Source organism: Anabrus simplex, chromosome 6 (genome assembly GCF_040414725.1).
Source record: "Anabrus simplex isolate iqAnaSimp1 chromosome 6, ASM4041472v1, whole genome shotgun sequence".
In the NCBI taxonomy this organism is placed as follows: Eukaryota; Metazoa; Arthropoda; class Insecta; order Orthoptera; family Tettigoniidae; genus Anabrus; species Anabrus simplex.
The window spans coordinates 284,326,072-284,342,984 of record NC_090270.1 but is presented as its reverse complement, the minus strand read 5'-3'; the positions used below and the strand labels follow the sequence as shown (position 1 = coordinate 284,342,984).

At 43.0% G+C, this 16,913-nt stretch overlaps 1 protein-coding gene across 1 annotated transcript in view; it reads left to right on the top strand.

The window, feature by feature from the left end:
* LOC136875750 (serpin B3) overlaps window positions 1-6,007 on the top strand; it is a 162,092-nt gene extending 156,085 nt beyond the window's left edge. Inside the window, exon 8 of the mRNA XM_067149324.2 lies at window positions 5,832-6,007. Coding sequence (XP_067005425.2) covers window positions 5,832-5,968 — 137 coding nt within the window. The 3' untranslated portion in view covers window positions 5,969-6,007. The remainder of the gene's footprint in view (window positions 1-5,831) is intronic.
* Window positions 6,008-16,913: the final 10,906 nt, after the last annotated feature.

The window sequence follows — 16,913 nt, the reverse complement described above, 5'->3', positions numbered from 1 at the left end:
CTATTAAATATTTATTTAATGGTAGAAAACAAGGCAACTTACCACAATGCAATACGTTTACGTACTATTTCATTGGTGTACTTTTCAAAAAAATATCTTTGAAAATTATGCATGTTCCCTATTGTAGTCTACCTATCACATGCTTTTAACTACATTCTCTACCCAATCTAACCCAGGGGTGTGTATAAAAATTCAGCCAATTAGAGTATTGTATTTTAATTTATTCCGGAACCTTCCAGTACGGAACTATTTAAGGAGGGCACTTTAGGGCCGTCTTGTCTGAATTGCTCCAGTTCTTGAGAGTGCAACTTAACGGAGGCCAGAGAGGGCTAGGAAGATAGGTCACAGCCGGTTTGAAGAAGATTCAGCGCCACATGGTAATGGCAGAATTTACATAAGCACGTGACAGTGTTTGCGGGTGGAAGGTTTCGGCGGGTTTTTAAAAATATCTAGCATGTAATCTTTTCTTTTTGGGAATTAAATGTAGACCTTCTGCGCAGTCTCAGAACTCTATTTCCATTCCCTACTTACAAAACGTTTAATTTAAGAGAGCACGAGTGGCGACCTCAGTTGTCTCCCCCTCAACTTTTGTGTTGGGTGACTAAAGTTTTCAACCTCTAACTTTGGAAATCTTGTCTCGGCTTTTAAAATGTTCCACCCTTAGTCACCCTTTTGGTATGGGGTTACCCTCTGTATCATTCAGCCTTAAGACCGCGTATATTCTTGTCATTTCCAGAATGTTCCTTTAAGGAGGGCTGGTGTTTCGCCTGCTTGCCTTTTGTTAATGGCCTGTTATGTGTCATTTTTTTATTCTTAAAGCCTTGTAGTATGGGTAATTATACCCCGGTTTATTCTGTACAATTCTTAGAGTAACTGTGTCTGAGTTTTGGTTCCCTTTGGAAAGAGTAATGATACTTATTGCGGAACTTTGCAATAGATAAGCCCACTGTGGGGCAATCGCGTATGAACACTTTGAAGTGGGGTCACCCTATGGTTTTCCTGCTGTAATCAAGAGTGCAAAAAGCAGCTGATTGCCTGCTCGCGGCTAGAATCTTGCATTTTGGACCTGAGACACCTATAAAGTGTACTTGTTCGGAGCAATTGTGCTGTTTCGTAAAATGATAGTTATCAGGAGCAGTTAAGCTCTTTCGTATGTTTTTGAACGGCTGGGAGTTTCTCCCGAGTTATTTTATACCCGATTTAGGACTTCTAGGTCCAGGGTACTGGTAGAACTGACGATCTCGTTGTTAATATTTTCAACTGTTCTTTGTTATACTATTAAATTTCTCTCTCTCTATGTTAAGAAAGGAAGGAAATTTCGAAATTAGTTAAAGTAAAAGTTGCTCAAAGTAATCCTCTGTCCAACGATTCAATTCAGGTGCTTCCTATTCCTCTATGAATCACGGAATTTCCGTATTACTAGAAATAATGAAATAGAATACAAGCACAGTGGCTTATTTTAAGACCCTGAGAACATCAAAAACGGGAATTTGATTAAATATCTTGGACAATATATTTTAGCAAAAATTCCTGCATTGAGCAGGTGATTTTTTAATGAATACTCAGAAATAATTATTTTCTAGGTGGTGAATATCTACATTACAGTATCTATGAGAATTGGTCCTCAACTTTTTAAGAAATTTGCGTTATACGGTATATTCAAGTGGCACATTTTGATATACCTACAGAAAGTTCCTAGCTTCCCCACGTCATGAAAGATCATCGACACGGCTCCTCGAGATGTACACCCACCAACAGTATCGAACTGAAAATTTGCCCCTATCGAAAATTGGTTCGTTTCTTGTCAATTTAAAATCGGAATCACATCCACCGTGATGCCGTACCCTGCCCTTCTGTACATGTTGGGAACTCTCAATCTTCCGTCAGTTTAGCCGATGTCAAGATAGTGGAGAACAAACTTGCCAACGGTGACAGTTCGTTTCCTTATTTCTAATTACACCGTCACCAAGCCTGATGCTCCTGTATTGGAAGCCCTTCGTGAGAAAGACGCTGCCCACTCAGGTTCAGGCGGTTTTCGGGATCATCCGAATATACAAACCTTTGTTCCTGGGGTGACGACCACAGAACTTCTTAATGCCAACTCTTTTTTTCTTCTGGACCTGCTGATGGACTGAACGACCTTCGTCCATAGATACTGAAATAAATTTTACAATGCCTAGAGCTTGATTCGAAGGAGCAACTTATAAAATCATTTCGTGTTTTGCTTCACTTCATCATCTCTAGTTTGAGTCTATTTCGAAGTACGCCCACCTCTTTCTCTGGCTCACTTACCGCTCTGAAGAAGAAATGTGGTGGCATTCGCATTTGACGTCAGTTGGCTGAGGAAATCTTATGCTACAGAAACCGTACACCACCAGCTATGGACTTGTTGTCTCCTCACCAAATTTGAGTTCCCGATGCTTTCCCAATGGTCCTGAAGATGCTGTCCATTCCGCACGTTTCTATCATACATCTCCTCATCGGTGCGTGAAAGCTTTTGTCGGAATAGATTTCGTAATGTTTTCGACCAGTTACATCGTGATACTATGTTGTTGGCCGTGAAGGATGAGTTTCTTTCCATCTATCCCTATGGCTAACAGTGATATTCCCAACATATTGACCATTCTTCCGAGTGGAGAAATTATACATTATCGTGTAATTCAAGAAGATGATACAACAGACCTGCTCTTTTCGCAGTTAATTCATCAGTACTGAGTTAAACATTTGGTATTTGGATGATCGTAACAGTGCTGATGAACCTGACATCGTACTTTCACCTCTAGAAAAAAAGTCGCGCATAAGCTTAAATTTTCTAAGTCCGAAGTGGGGTTTCTTGGCGTTTATCGTTAACAAGATATTATACGACCATTTAATTATTCTGCCCCTGGAAGTCTTCTTCGAACACAATCCACTAATTGCCTGATTGGTGCAGTGCTACACCCGGGAATTCTGTGCGTGATATTGGCTGAGGGAACTTCGAAACTGAAGTTGCCTATTTCACGTCCTTCCATGATTTCGGTATGTTCAGCTTTCTTCTTACTTCGTGCATCGTTTTCCATCCCATAACTATTCTACTATTTATTTATTTATCATAAGTCTGTACAGAGTTCTCCTCCATTTTCACAGACACTATACATAGGTGTACATAAATGCATGAATGAGTTTTTTTTTTATGATTCCATGACCGAATAATATTGTCATGCATGCATGAATAAATGAATGAACACTTCCCTCCCAGTCACGGATAGTATTCTACTACTTCCTGTGTTGTGCACATTCTACGCTTGGGACCCCACTATTAATGGAATTCGATTATGTTTTAAAAGCTGGCCTCCAGACCACTCTCAGTTGCTCCTTGAGTGGCAGTGTCTGATTACAGGTTTCTCTTCCCTTTGGTTCTGCTGGCCTCGGCACTTGCTGTGCTGCGGTTTTGGTGATTCCGTCAATTTTCTTCTTCTCGTCAAGGCTCTCCTTCCGCCTGAAGGGTGCAAGGACCCGAATGTTGCTGTACATGAGAGGGTAACTTGGCGTTCAAGCGTTGGTAGCGTAGTTCCCCCTGATAAATGCAAAAGAAGTGTTCAAGCTTCTTGGGATATTCATCGTACCAGTCATCCCCAATCGCTTCTGCAGGAGTTTTCGGGACTAAGCCCGGCTCTTCGCTGCTTCCTCTCCGGAATCTGGTGCGTGACTCCAAGCATGCGTTCGCCATCTCTTGGTCTCCACTCTCGCTTCAGCGGAAGTTCATCCTACGTGAAAGCAAATTGGTAGCTGCTGTTCATACGGTAACAGTTCCGACGGAATGACATATATGCCATGGAAAACGGATAGGTCTGTCCTGTGTGATTTTACCGTTGCCGACACCTTCACCCGGTCCAGTCTTCCCCTTACATCAATGAGTGATGTAAATGCAGCCAAGAGTAGGAAGAATATTCAGAGAAGAAAGTATAATCCTTTGTTGGACAATCCTCCTTCCATCCAGTAGCCATTGAGTCCACTGATACCTGGTGTACTGATGACCTCTCTTTCTTAAAATTTGTTTACATCGCACCAACACAGATAGGACTTATGGCGAAGATGGGATAGGAAAGGTCTAGGAATGGGAAGGAAGCGGGCGTGGCCTTAATTAAGGTACAGTCCCAGCATTTGCCTGGTGTGAAAATAGGAAACCACTTAAAACCATCTACAGGCTGCCAACAGTGAAGTTCGAACCCAATATCTCCCGTATGCGAGCACACACCTGCGTGCCCCTAACCACGCTGCCAACTCACCCGGTGACCTCAATTTTCTCAAAGATGTTGGCCAACGGATTGCCCACATTCTTGGTGGTCATGCCTCAAGTCTCAAGCAGAACACGGACGCACCATTTCTGTTGAGGATCTCAGCCCTCCGACCGGAATTGGGTCTTGGGTGCTATTTATGATCATGGTTTAGCTAAAAACTGCACTGATGAATGAGGGTGAGGACCTGTTGAAACGGAATCGGAACTGGTCAGAATGCGACCTGCAACCTTTTTAGGGGCGACTAATTTAGGATAACCTTGGGACGCTTTTAGCCAAGACAGAGGGGTATAGTAATTTCCCAACGTGGTGATAAGGGCGTTGGCCTTATGAATTGGTACAGAAAAAAATTTCCGGGACGTCTGTTTCATTCTGGAGCTAATCTCATCAATCTTCAGGTATTGATGGATGTTCCTATTCCGTGCATGCCAGTGTACACCACAGATAAGACGCAGCAGCACACGGTTTTGTGTGCGCTGCACCTAATCTGGGTGAGTTTTGACTGCCACTCCCCAGACCAAACTTGAATACTCTAGGCTTGGTCGGAGGGAGGTCTTGCACAGCATGAGCCTGTTTTCTAGATTAAGGCCTTGATCGGCTTTCTTGAGAGGTATAATTACCGATAAGCGTCTATTCGCTTTGGCCGAAATCGAATTTCAGTTGTCTTTGAAGGTGATTCCTTTGTCTTGTGTAACTCCTAGATATTTGGTAGCATTTTTCCACCGGATCACTTCGCCAAAGAAGATCATTGGGAGAGGGTCAGTCCTGGTACGTTTTGAGAATAAGGTTGCATTGCTTTAATATCAGCAGTGTTTCTTATTTAGCGCATCAGCGTAGCCTTGCGCGTGGGAACTTCACGTCGATTCTTGGAACACTGGCACAAGGAAAGGAGCAGGATTAAGATTTCCGTAAGGCACGAATTTCAGTTTTTGAGAAATCGTGTTTCTTTTTACTAACCAATATAATACATTTTAATTAACTTTAATTAACATAATACTGGAGACAAAGAACAGCTCTGCGCATCGGATGTATAGGACACTATGTCGCAAACATGAAACTTTTCAGTGGAGAAAAAGAATGTTTTCATAGTTTATTTGACTCGATTTTAATACAAATATTATTAATTTACTCTAGAAAATAACACAAACATGTTAAGCCTTCTATAATTCAAGTTGACAAAATTGGAAACGAGTACAAGGTTCACTTAGTGTTATGATGGCATATAGTACCGTCTCCTCCTGGCAAAATCGATTATTCCTTGTAGGAGATGCACAGAACGATGATGACATCATTATCTTTTACCTTGTTATCTGTTATTTTTTCTCGTGTTCGTACTAATATTCCCTCATATTCGTATAAGATTAATCTTAGTAAAATACTATCGTGAATTATGACTCACGAAGAACTTACTCCAGTATAAATTCCCACTGTGGCACGATTGTTGACATAAATATTTGGGATTACCTGTAATAACCTAAACCTGATTTCCTAATCCCTCGGTATGAGCGTTACTGTATAATACTGTATATAATTGTTTTTCTTTGTTCATTCTAGCCTGGGTGGGAGGAACCTGGCCTTTGGCACCCCCACTTGTCCAATACTTCAGAGCAGACCATCCTTTCATGTTCATCATTCTGGACGAATTAACAGGAGGATCCCTCTTCTTTGGACGTTTTACAGGGCAAGAGTAAACAAAAACTAAGCTGTATACTTTATCATAATAAAGATTTGTTCATGTCTCCCTCAAAATTGAATTCACTTTTAATGCAGCTACAATAAAACCTGCTCAAAGCGGATCTTGAATAAACCGGAAACGTGACCACTACGGACATTTTCTTGGTCCCGGCGAAGTTTACCATGTTACAATACTCTTACGTTTGTATAATGCGGAATCCCTTCAACAAGGAAACGGAAAGAAAATACTGAAATAATTCTTAGAAGAAGAGCAAAGTATGTTCAAGCAGAATGGGCGCTGAAACATCATCTTCCTACGGTTTTAGAGGGAAACTTGAATTTCTGCTGAATCAGTATTTTCCTCGTGCAGGCGCTGAAGTAACAGACTCCCCATGGGGGAGTCCTAACGTTTGAGTGACCCCTAGGTGGGGTTAGGTCGTCATCATGACGTCTTAATCTAACCTAACCTACAGCCGCTTACCTAACCTCACAAACGGTCCCTTGGAGGAGCCCTATCGGTCAGGTTAGAGGCCGACTTTTCGGGAAGAGAGGGTTCTCGAATGGACAGCCTCCCAGCGCATACAAAATATTGGGAAGAGGATTCTCCGTTTTGGACTCTCTGCCAGTTCAATAAAAAATTTGGCGACTTTCTTGGCTGGTGGCCAGCTAGCTGTCTCCCTCCAGCGGGCGGGAGAAGCTGAAAGCGAAGGTCTCTTCGGGAAGCCCCCACACAGTTGGCGCACACCAGCGCCTCCGTAAGTGCTGCGAAAGCCATGTAGTGGTGATGACCATCAAAGCGGTTGCATCTCACTTGGAGCCCACAGCTACCTGACGGTAGTTCTACCTAACACAGCGGAAACACTGCGAGAGCAACTGAAGGGGACTTTTCGATCTCACTAGAGTGCCACTACCCCCTTGAGGCCCTCTCCTGATTAGCTCCTCGGTTGGCTGCATTCCTGGGGTCAGTTCCGGTCTGCAGCTATGTGGCCATCTCATAGTGGGCCGGCGTCTTCTTCTTCCTCGTAGTGGGTGGCGTCTGTTACCTGCTGGCGGGGAAGTTGCCTCTTCCAAGTGAGAGATATCCTCCCGCCCTGGGGACCGTTAGGTAGCGTGTGGCCGCGCTGCAGTGCCTGATGCTCCTTCCTCCTGTCTGGCATCGGTGGCGACAAAGGTCCCGGACGACGCCCAGGTAGTGAGCCTTCCCTGGTTGGTGTCAGCAGCGTCTACAGGCATTCTGATGTGGTTCCTGTTCTGTTGGATACAACAGGACGTCCCCTTGGAAGAGGAGGTGCTCACAGGCTGGTTGGCTTGGCTTGCAGTCTTGGAACGCCGTGCTGCCCTTTGCGTCGCCTTCATAGTCTGCGCTTGGGCGGCGGGTCTGTTCTGGGTGCCCCGTAGAGGTGGGTGACGTTCTTGGTCGGGCGATTTGGTCTGCGACCACGTCTTGAAGCCGGGCCGCAGGACTTGTGTCACGCAATCACGACGCCATGTTGCGGCCGCCTCTACCTCCGTACTCGCATTCTGGGCTGTGGGGGCTGGTTCTGTACCAACCGCCTTGTCCCTCCTGGGTGTCTGCGTGAAGGCAACTTCTTGATGGCGCCGGCATACCTTTCTGATGCGCGCCGCTCCCTGGTAAACGAACAACCTGAAAGAGAATGGAGAGTTCGATTTCGGCATCGCGCATTCTCACCCTGTAATGATGCCTTGACCCGTTACGTAGTCAAACACCATCACTACGCTAACGGCAGTCAAACTACGAACCAGCTGTTACACAAATGAGTTAGTTCATAAACAGGAAACGGGAAGCGAAAGACAGTCACCATAAATTTCCACCAAACAAATCAACAAACAAACAAACAAACAAGAACTTACGTTAACTACTGGAGGGGTGTCGTGACAAACCGTGGATATTTAAGTAAGCAACGGTACCTGGTATCAAATCACTTAAACTGAGTGAAAGAAATAACACCTTTTCATTTGGATTCAAAGAGACTTTTAATTAAACAAATTAAATTAATCACAATTTAACAAAAGCGGTATCCTCGGTGGAAATGACTGAACAGAAAATGTAAAGCTTAGTGCTCATTTAACAAGGAATAACCTACGGTCGACCGTCTTTCGCAGTTACCGTCTTAATAAAATTAATTGAGGAATTCATATAAAGTTACAGACTTTCCTACAATTCTAAATTGCCTTCTCAAATCTGAGGTACCTTTTTAAACTGTCATCAAACCTCCTTGAAGTATTCATACTTCCATTACATACCCTTTCCCAATTTGAAACGAATTAAACATAAATTTCGACTTTCTTCGGTGCTGAAGTACCCTTTAGAGGTTTCATCCAAGGAGTTCCCACAAGTGAAGGAAGACTGTTGGGATCATGATTCCAAGTTTAAAATTGTAGTAAGGTCAACGTCACAGGACAAGAAAAATTATGCCAGAGGGGAGGGAATAATCCCCTAAAATAATTAAAAATATCAAACAGGTAATTCAACCCTCAAATCTAAATTCTCTACAAGGACATTTCATTTCCACTAACAATTAGCATCTCCATATATCAGCATTAGGATTCCCATGGCAACGAACACACGCCAGCCTCGTTACGAAAAAGGGCCGATCATGGGCCACGGAACAACAATAGACATTTACGTATTGACAGAAAAAATATCAGGACGCCGAAAGATCACGGAAATACTAAACAAAATGATTTATGAATATAATTAAGAAGGAGAAAATGAAGGTAAAATAAAGGGGGAATAAGGAAGTAATTTCTACATCCTTGTAGCAACTCACTTGGTTAGTAACCCTGCCAAAAAAATTACACTAAGCCCTTCTTGTTAGGGCTAGAAGCCTGTACCCAAAATCTGAGTAGTAAAATTACAATATCCAAGAACAGATGTAAGTTATTTAGATTTATAGTAGACGCAAGTCCATTAGTAAAATTCATGTGTCTTACATATTTTTTTGACCCGATAAAGGTTTTAAACTCCAAGATTAAAGTATAGAAATTATCTTATGCAATTTTGAACCAAGGAACGCGACACACAAACTTTCATATTTGAACATTTTTAGTTCAAACACGTAGAAGAAATAATTAAATAGTCAAAATAACACTTAGAGTCGTGGTGTCTTGCAGGAAGCGTAAAAGTGCTTGATTAGCATATCCTTACTTACAGAAGAAGCAGTCGTCAGAAGGCACTCACATAACTTGAAGAAATTTCCAAACGAGGTAAATAAAAAGGACCAATAATTATAAAACCTTAAAAATCCATGAGGGCGGAAGCCCTCTCAAACCAAACTTCATCCAGGATCCATAAGGATCTCACAAGCCATCACGCAGAACGGATAAACATCCCGTGCTTCCTCCATCATCGGCTACCAAAACGTTAATGGCTGACCACCCAGAAGCCAACTCAAGTGTGACCACAGTCACAATGTTTTCGTGCGCAAACTCGCCCGATGGAAGCGGGGCTAGAGGCGAGCGAGTTTACACCTACGGAACCAGAATGCAGAAGTATAGAAGAGTAGGCACTTGCTTGAAGTACACAACAGATGGCGAAATATGTAACATTCACGCCAGTTCGTAAGTAATGAAGTAAGTAATGAAGATTTTGGCCACATGTGACCATGAATCACGTAATAAATAACGCAGCAGTAAATTACGTCAGGGACACGAATTTCAACAGCCATGCAGTCAGCACTAAAATATTTACGGAGAGGGTTTAAATACGTTACTCCAGTCATAGTCTTATGATCAGGCCTCCTGGTAAGAAGCTTTCGGTGGACATGGTTATAAATATCTTCCTTCCTCCGAGACAAAGTTGGCGCATACTTGCCGGGACTAAGTCACTTTCACTGTATGTGCTGCGCTCCGGCCGGTAATAGAGGAGGAGCACCGAGTTCTCGGGCTATGAGTGGTGAAGAAGAAATCGTCTTTCGGGTCACACACGGCCCTATGGGCTACCAACTCCATCACGATCTCCGCCTCCAGAATCTCTGGTTACTTGTTGTCTGCCATCTGGCTTGTATTCGTCCTGAAATAAATATCCTGAAAGAGAGTTAACACTGACAACTGTTAATTGACAACACTCTTTAGAGTGTACTTAGAAGTACACCACCAGTGACAAAACTTGCCTCTTGGAACAGTAATGAGTAGTGCCGCCTTCCTGACTTGTACTTTTAAGTACTGATAAGCCTGGCGAGGAGAGAGGGATTCAGCGGGAAGCATGTACCTCCTTCCGCCCTGGCTGTCAACATGATCCACGACAGCGAAGATTTTGTGGTGGGCGTTTGCGATCAGCTCAAATCAACATCGCCTCCGAATGCCGTTAGTTCTAAGAAGAATGACACAGCAGGGAAGATTGGGAAGTTTGATACTAAGTACCTATCTGTCGGTCCCCAGGCCTGATGTGGTGATAAGGTTTAATAGCGGTGCAAGCGAGTATAATGGTCAGGACAAAACCACGTAGATAGAAACAGAAAATGCCTAGATGTACAGTAAAACGTGACATTTTGTAGATAGCACATGCAAAAATGTAGTCTGGAGCATTCCAGGTTATGTTAGTGAGGAGTGTCATGCATAAGTCATGTCCAGTTTTACTGCAATGTTTGCTCGTTAGAGGAATCAGTCATCTTGTCACTGCTGGATTCCGTGCGTGCGTTCAGCGGGGTCCGGGCTGTTGGTCTACAGGATAACTCCCACTGTCCAGCAGCCAGTGGTCACTAGTGCCAAGCCTCCGTATGCGGAGAAGGGAATACTATCTGCCAAGCCAGCAAGGGTGCTGGGGCTATTTATCTTCTTCGACGTCTTCTTCTCTTCTCCCATAGGGAACCTCAGAGTTGCGGTGGCGTTCACTCAAGACAGTTCTGTTCTAAAATTATAAAACCACAAACATACATTCAAGGATAACAATGCTTACAATGTAAAAACACTGATTGTTTTACACAAGTTTGAATGTGGGCTTGATTTCCACTCTCATGCCTCAATGGGCCAATCGGGTGTGATTGTTGTCCGTCTGCATCTTGGAGTGTGGGCTCCATTTCCTTCACTCGCGCCGTTTTAACAATAATAATACAGACATAGACGTAGAGGTGTATAGAGGAGAGTAAAAGCAAAGTCACCTCCGTACAGGCCATGAAGGTCCTTGGAGGAGTAGAAGGTAAAGGCTTCCACCATTGTTAACCTCGGCACGTGATTGGGTAGAGTAGTTAGCTCTACGCCCGGCCGCCTTTGCCCCCAGGAATCAACCCGGTACTCATTTTTGGTGTAGGCTGAGTGAACCTCAGTTGAGCCTCAGGGCCATATGCACCCCGGAAGTGGAAATCTCGTTTCTTAAATTTTACGCCGTCCTGACGGGGATTCGAACCCACGTCCTTCCGGGCGAACCGAGCACGCCTTTACCGCCTCGCCCAGGCAGCCCCCGTATAGAGTAGAGTACTTTTCATAAATGTTGAGTGAGTTGGTGCGGTTCCATGTAGCTGGGGTAGGTGCCTACAGAGTGAAAAGAGGTTGGGGAGCACGTTACCTTCTAATCCTGCAGTTGAACAGTATGTATTGTGACCGTTCACGACACCATCAAGAGCATGCCATGATACACTGAAGATAGAATATGCCGTTTTCCGCGCGATTCTATGACAAATAGTGTCCAAACTATCACATTTTACATGTTCCAGGACACGAATGGCTTTTTGTTGGTTAGCGCGACTGAAGTGTCATTGCGCGTAATTAGCTGAAGAAGGTAGTGCGCGCACTTGTATTTGAAAAACGCCCTATTTCTGTTCGAGAGAGCTCAGGCTAGGTACGCCTCACGTGACTAAGGATTTAGGTCATCAAGTGGGACTTAAGAAGTCCTCTCAACATATGAAACAGTATAACCCCGTGAGTTTCCCTGCATATTCATGGTATAGCTGAGACGGTCAACCCGTACTCAGCGGCATTCAAACAGTTCGGCAAACGTTTGATCCCCCTGGCCACTCACTGTCCTAGCAGAGAGAGATTTATGACGGCAGTGGGCTTTAAAACGAATGTTCGCATTCCCCTTCAGAAATCCTCACAGCTCTGTTGCCAATGCACCTCTTGTTAAATAGTCGTCAGTCTCTTTTTTCAGCTACGACAATTCACACTTGCTCTGTTCGCTGTTTGAAAGTTTTTGGATTATTTCTTTGCTTCGTTAATTAATATTCGTGAAGTGTGTTGCTTTTCACTTCGTTTCATGCAGTAATGTGGAGGCCGTGGGAATCACACCTGGAAATTATCGCATCAGAAAATCCCAAATTAAATCTGCCAGTGCACGCAAACGATCTTCAACCGAGCACCAGTAACAGTGATATTCGACCGAGTAGTACTGGTTCCGTGTCCGCGAGTGATATTCAGCCGGGTAGTAGTCGTTCCGCGGAGAAAAGAAAGGCGGCTAAACTTTAAGTAAGCAAAGTCAACGGCTGGAACGATCGGTCCTGAGAGGTGATCTGCTTGTATTCGCAGCACCATTAAGACAGAAGAGAAGTACATGAAACACGACACGGATAGCAACCAAGATAGATTTGTAATTCACCTAGCAGACAATGACGAGGATGACGAATAGAGGTAAGGTTAATACGGCATTTGTTTTAAAAGTAGCTAAGTTTGCTGGCTACTTTTTGTCCGAACTACATACTCCGATATTTATTATTAATATTATTATTATTATTATTATTATTATTATTATTATTATTATTATTAATCTGCTTACCCTCCAGGGTTGGTTTTCCCCCCTGACTCAGCGAGGGATCCTACCTCTACCGCCTCAAGGGCAGTGACCTGGAGCGTGAGACATTGGGTCGGGGGATACAACTGGGGAGAATGACAAGTACCTCGCCCAGGCGGCCTCACCTGCTACGCGGAACAGGGGCCTTGGTGGGAGATGGGAAGATTGGAAAGGATAGGCAAGGAAGAGGGAAGGAAGCGGCTGTGGCCTTAAGTTAGGTACCATCCCGGCATTTGCCTGGAGGAGAAGTAAAACACGGAAAACCACTTCCAGGATGGCTGAGGTGGGAATCGAACCCACCTCTACTCATTTGACCTCCCGAGGCTGAGTGGACCCCGTTCCAGCCCTCGTACCACTTTTCAAATTTCGTGGCAGAGCCGGGAATCGAACCCGGGCCTCCGGGGGTGGCAACTAATCACACTAACCACTACACCACAGAGGCGGACAATTATGATTATTATTATTATTATTATTATTATTATTATTATTATTATTATTATTATTATTATTATTATTCCAGTCCCTAGTTCGTGATTTTACTTTTCCTTTGCCGGGTGAGTTGGCCGTGCGGTTAGGGGCGCGCAGCTGTGAGCTTGCATCGGGGAGATAATGGGTTCATGCCCCACTGTCGGCCGCTCTGAAGATGGATCTCCGTGGTTTCCCATTTTCACACCAGGCAAATGCTGGGGAAGTACCTTAATTAAGGCCATGGGCAATTCCTTCCCACTCCTAGGCCTTTCCTAGCCCATCGTCGCTATAACACCTATCTGTGTCGGTGCGACGTAAAACAAATTGTAAAAAATTGTTGTACTTTTCCTTTCTTTACTGAAAGCGAGACACTGATATTAGCAGCATAAAATTAATTTTTTAATAGGCCTACTTTGGTACCAATTTAAGTTTAATCTTTGTCGAGTTTATTTGCCAATGCCTTCTTCCTGTTTTTTCTTTCTTTCTTTCTTTCTTTTTTCTTTCAACATCTACGACCACCGTACGGGTTAAGCACGAAACAAATTATTCTGCGATATTGGTTTGTGCTGTGATTCATGATCAGGTTTTTATATTTATATTTTGACTTTAGAATAAATTGAATGTTATCATGTTTAAATAATCGACGCAATATATGACAACCTTGTTTTTGACAGCGCTCACTTGCCTTTAAACGACACGTGCCCCTTGTGTCCAGAGGAAAGGAGCCGACTGTCAACCCTCATTATCACTAGAGTGGGCAGACTGACAACCCTCATTATTACCAGGGTGGGCCAAGTTTTGAGATCAGAAGACAACGCGTGGGTATGGGTTGAGCGTCAGGACTATACCAACACACAGTCATTCGCTGTTTTAATAATAATAATAATAATAATAATAATAATAATAATCATAATAATAATAATAATAATAATAATAATAATAATAATAATAACTGTAGTTGCGAAGTATATGATGGATATTTACATTCCTATGAATCAGGGAATTTTATGCTAAATTATAATGCCAAGAAGTGTCTTACATAATTGAATTAAAAATAAATACGCAGTAAACGAGGGTGCAACAACCAAGTGGGAAACAGATGTCGAGCTCTGACAACGCGAGCGATGTCTAGGATTCCCATCGGCTTGGCGCCACCCACTGGAAAATATCAGATGACGCTTTGAAGATTGCAGACAAACCCTCGATGCGATCGTAATGAAAATCGAGCAGCAAAACGAGGAGCAGTCGAGCTTTAATTTGATACATCAACCAATCACGAGGATCTCATATTAGCGGACCAAAGTTTGGTAAAGGGGCGTGGTCTTCCATTTCTCACCACGCCAGGGCGGCTTGTCTCTAAAAGAATGAGCCTTAAGGCAGATCAAGGTACTTGCTTTTGCTACAGTTGACCGTGTTGACGTGTGTTTTATGCAGTCGACGGTAGTCTTTATCAAGTTGTGATTCAGATTTTACACAGTGTAGAATGGTGATCTAATAACTACCTGTGATTTACTGTGAGATTCATCACTGTGTAGTGAAGTGATTCGAATGTACGGTGCATATAAAGTTTGCCGCTAGAGAATTTATAAAAACGGCACGAAATTGTGAATATAGTTATCCATGTGATGTGTGAGGTTCCATGTTAAGCCACATAAATGACGGAGGCGAGTGTGGCTTAATTATCGTAAATTACGACCGTCGTTTAACCAAGTGCACAGACCACTACAGCGAGAGAAGTTAGGAAGTTAGTAACTGTGTGTCAGTATCAGGGAGTAGACCCGGAGAAAGAATAGACGGCTTATTGGCAATATCATTAAAATGGGCAGCGTCTGCCAGGTATTTTCGAATGCAGTGAACCGGTTGTCCTACCTCTAGCTAGTGCTGTGAAGTAGGCCAAGTCATACTTACTAACACGTAAAGTGTTGACAGTGTCGACATTGTGTATCCATTGACGTTGATCATATGAACGAGTGTAGCTTCAGGGACTAAATTTGCTGTGAATGAATGAGATAAGAAAATGAGTAAGATTAGAAACGGGCTACAGGACAATACCGTTACTAGATTAGTATACTCGAGTCGATGAGTCGCTCTAATCGCAGTGAATTATAATGTGTAACATAAACTAACACATTTATAAGAAGTCAGTTCTTCTCATTTGTATAATTGAACCAGTGCGAACTGCAGGAGTCGTCGAGCAGTTTGCCTGGTGTTCATATTATGCAGCAGAGAATTTCGAGCTTGTCCAACGCCGAACGAGGATCCAGGCACCATGCGGGTGACGCACCAGCGGGCGAACTTAGGACTCCACGCCGTTGAAGCCATCACTATGTCTGCTTAAATCCATGATTGTACCTGCCTGAGGAGCTGTTCGTAATGGTGAAGTGATGAGTACATTTTCAAGTCTCTCTCTCTTGCATAAAATAGTTATTGCGAAAGTAAATAAGTAACACTGCATGTAAATATTTCATAACATAGATTATCCCTACACTGTTTTCGAAGGGATGATAGCATTTTATTTAACGTTTTTTCATAGGGAATTTTCTTCATGGTTTGGACAACCATTTTATTTTCCATTTCAAATACAGGAAATGTAGTGCATGACGTATTCTTAAGGCCTTAAAGTCAACTACGTGTGGAGTGTCGTAATGTAAAGGGGTTTAAATATTCATTAGAATGACTCTAACCATCACCGCTTCATTAAATCAACATGAGTCATCAAAAGTTTCTCAGATTGTTTATTTTGCACTTCGCACATGATGTAGGAAATTCCTCCCACCTTTAATTTAAGACTGTAGGACCAAAGGATGAAGGTACGGTGTTGGGGTATATTCGTGTGTTACTTAAATCGCGAATGTATGGTATATTTTTGTACCGAATGGCAGGATTTCATCTCTAAGTATGCATGTGTTCGGGATACCGAGGAGGAAGGCGAAGCTTGTTCTGCAGGTTGTGGTCCTGACGTTGTAATGAGAGATGAAATGTGTATTTCCCCCAATTAGTGATGGATAAGTGCGAGGTGGAATGCCGCACTAGGAATATGATGTATAAGGCTAGATTAGAGCCGACATGCGATATTGATGCTCATAGCATCCGAGGAGCTAAAGGAGTAAATTCATAGATAAATAATCAAATAAGTTTGCTAAGTAAATGCTGTGTTACGACCTTCATGTGTCTTGAAATGCGCTCATGATATTTATTATATACTTCAGTTCACATGATATTAAGGCATCATGACTTATTATTTGGAATGTGTGATGTAAATAGAATGAATGTACATATTTTCGTATGTTAAAATAAATGCCATATCCGTGCATATATTTGACCTGTGTTTTCTTAGTTCATCAAACTTATGTTCGGAAAAGACAACCATTCCTCTCATTTATCCATGTAGTATTCCTCTCACAATTAAGTTTCTCCTACTATAGAGATTTTTAGTTGATTGCCCTTTTTCCGAACGCACCATTGACTCGTAATGCTATGCAGCACATTCGTGGACGTTTTTCTAATAGGGGTGATGGAATTTCGACGCCTGGCTTATGTTTGAAGGTCTCATCAAATGTGCTCCATTCAGATACTGCATTGTGAGCCACGATAATTTATTTATGCACTAAAGCCTCGGAGAGGTGTAGTATGTAGGCATGGGGTACTTCTTGTATTGATCGCCAGTAGAGAAGCTGTGGGACTTCTACGGCGGGCTAATCAGAGGCCGCGGAGCAGGTCACGTGATGCTGACCTCATAGCGAAGAAAATTT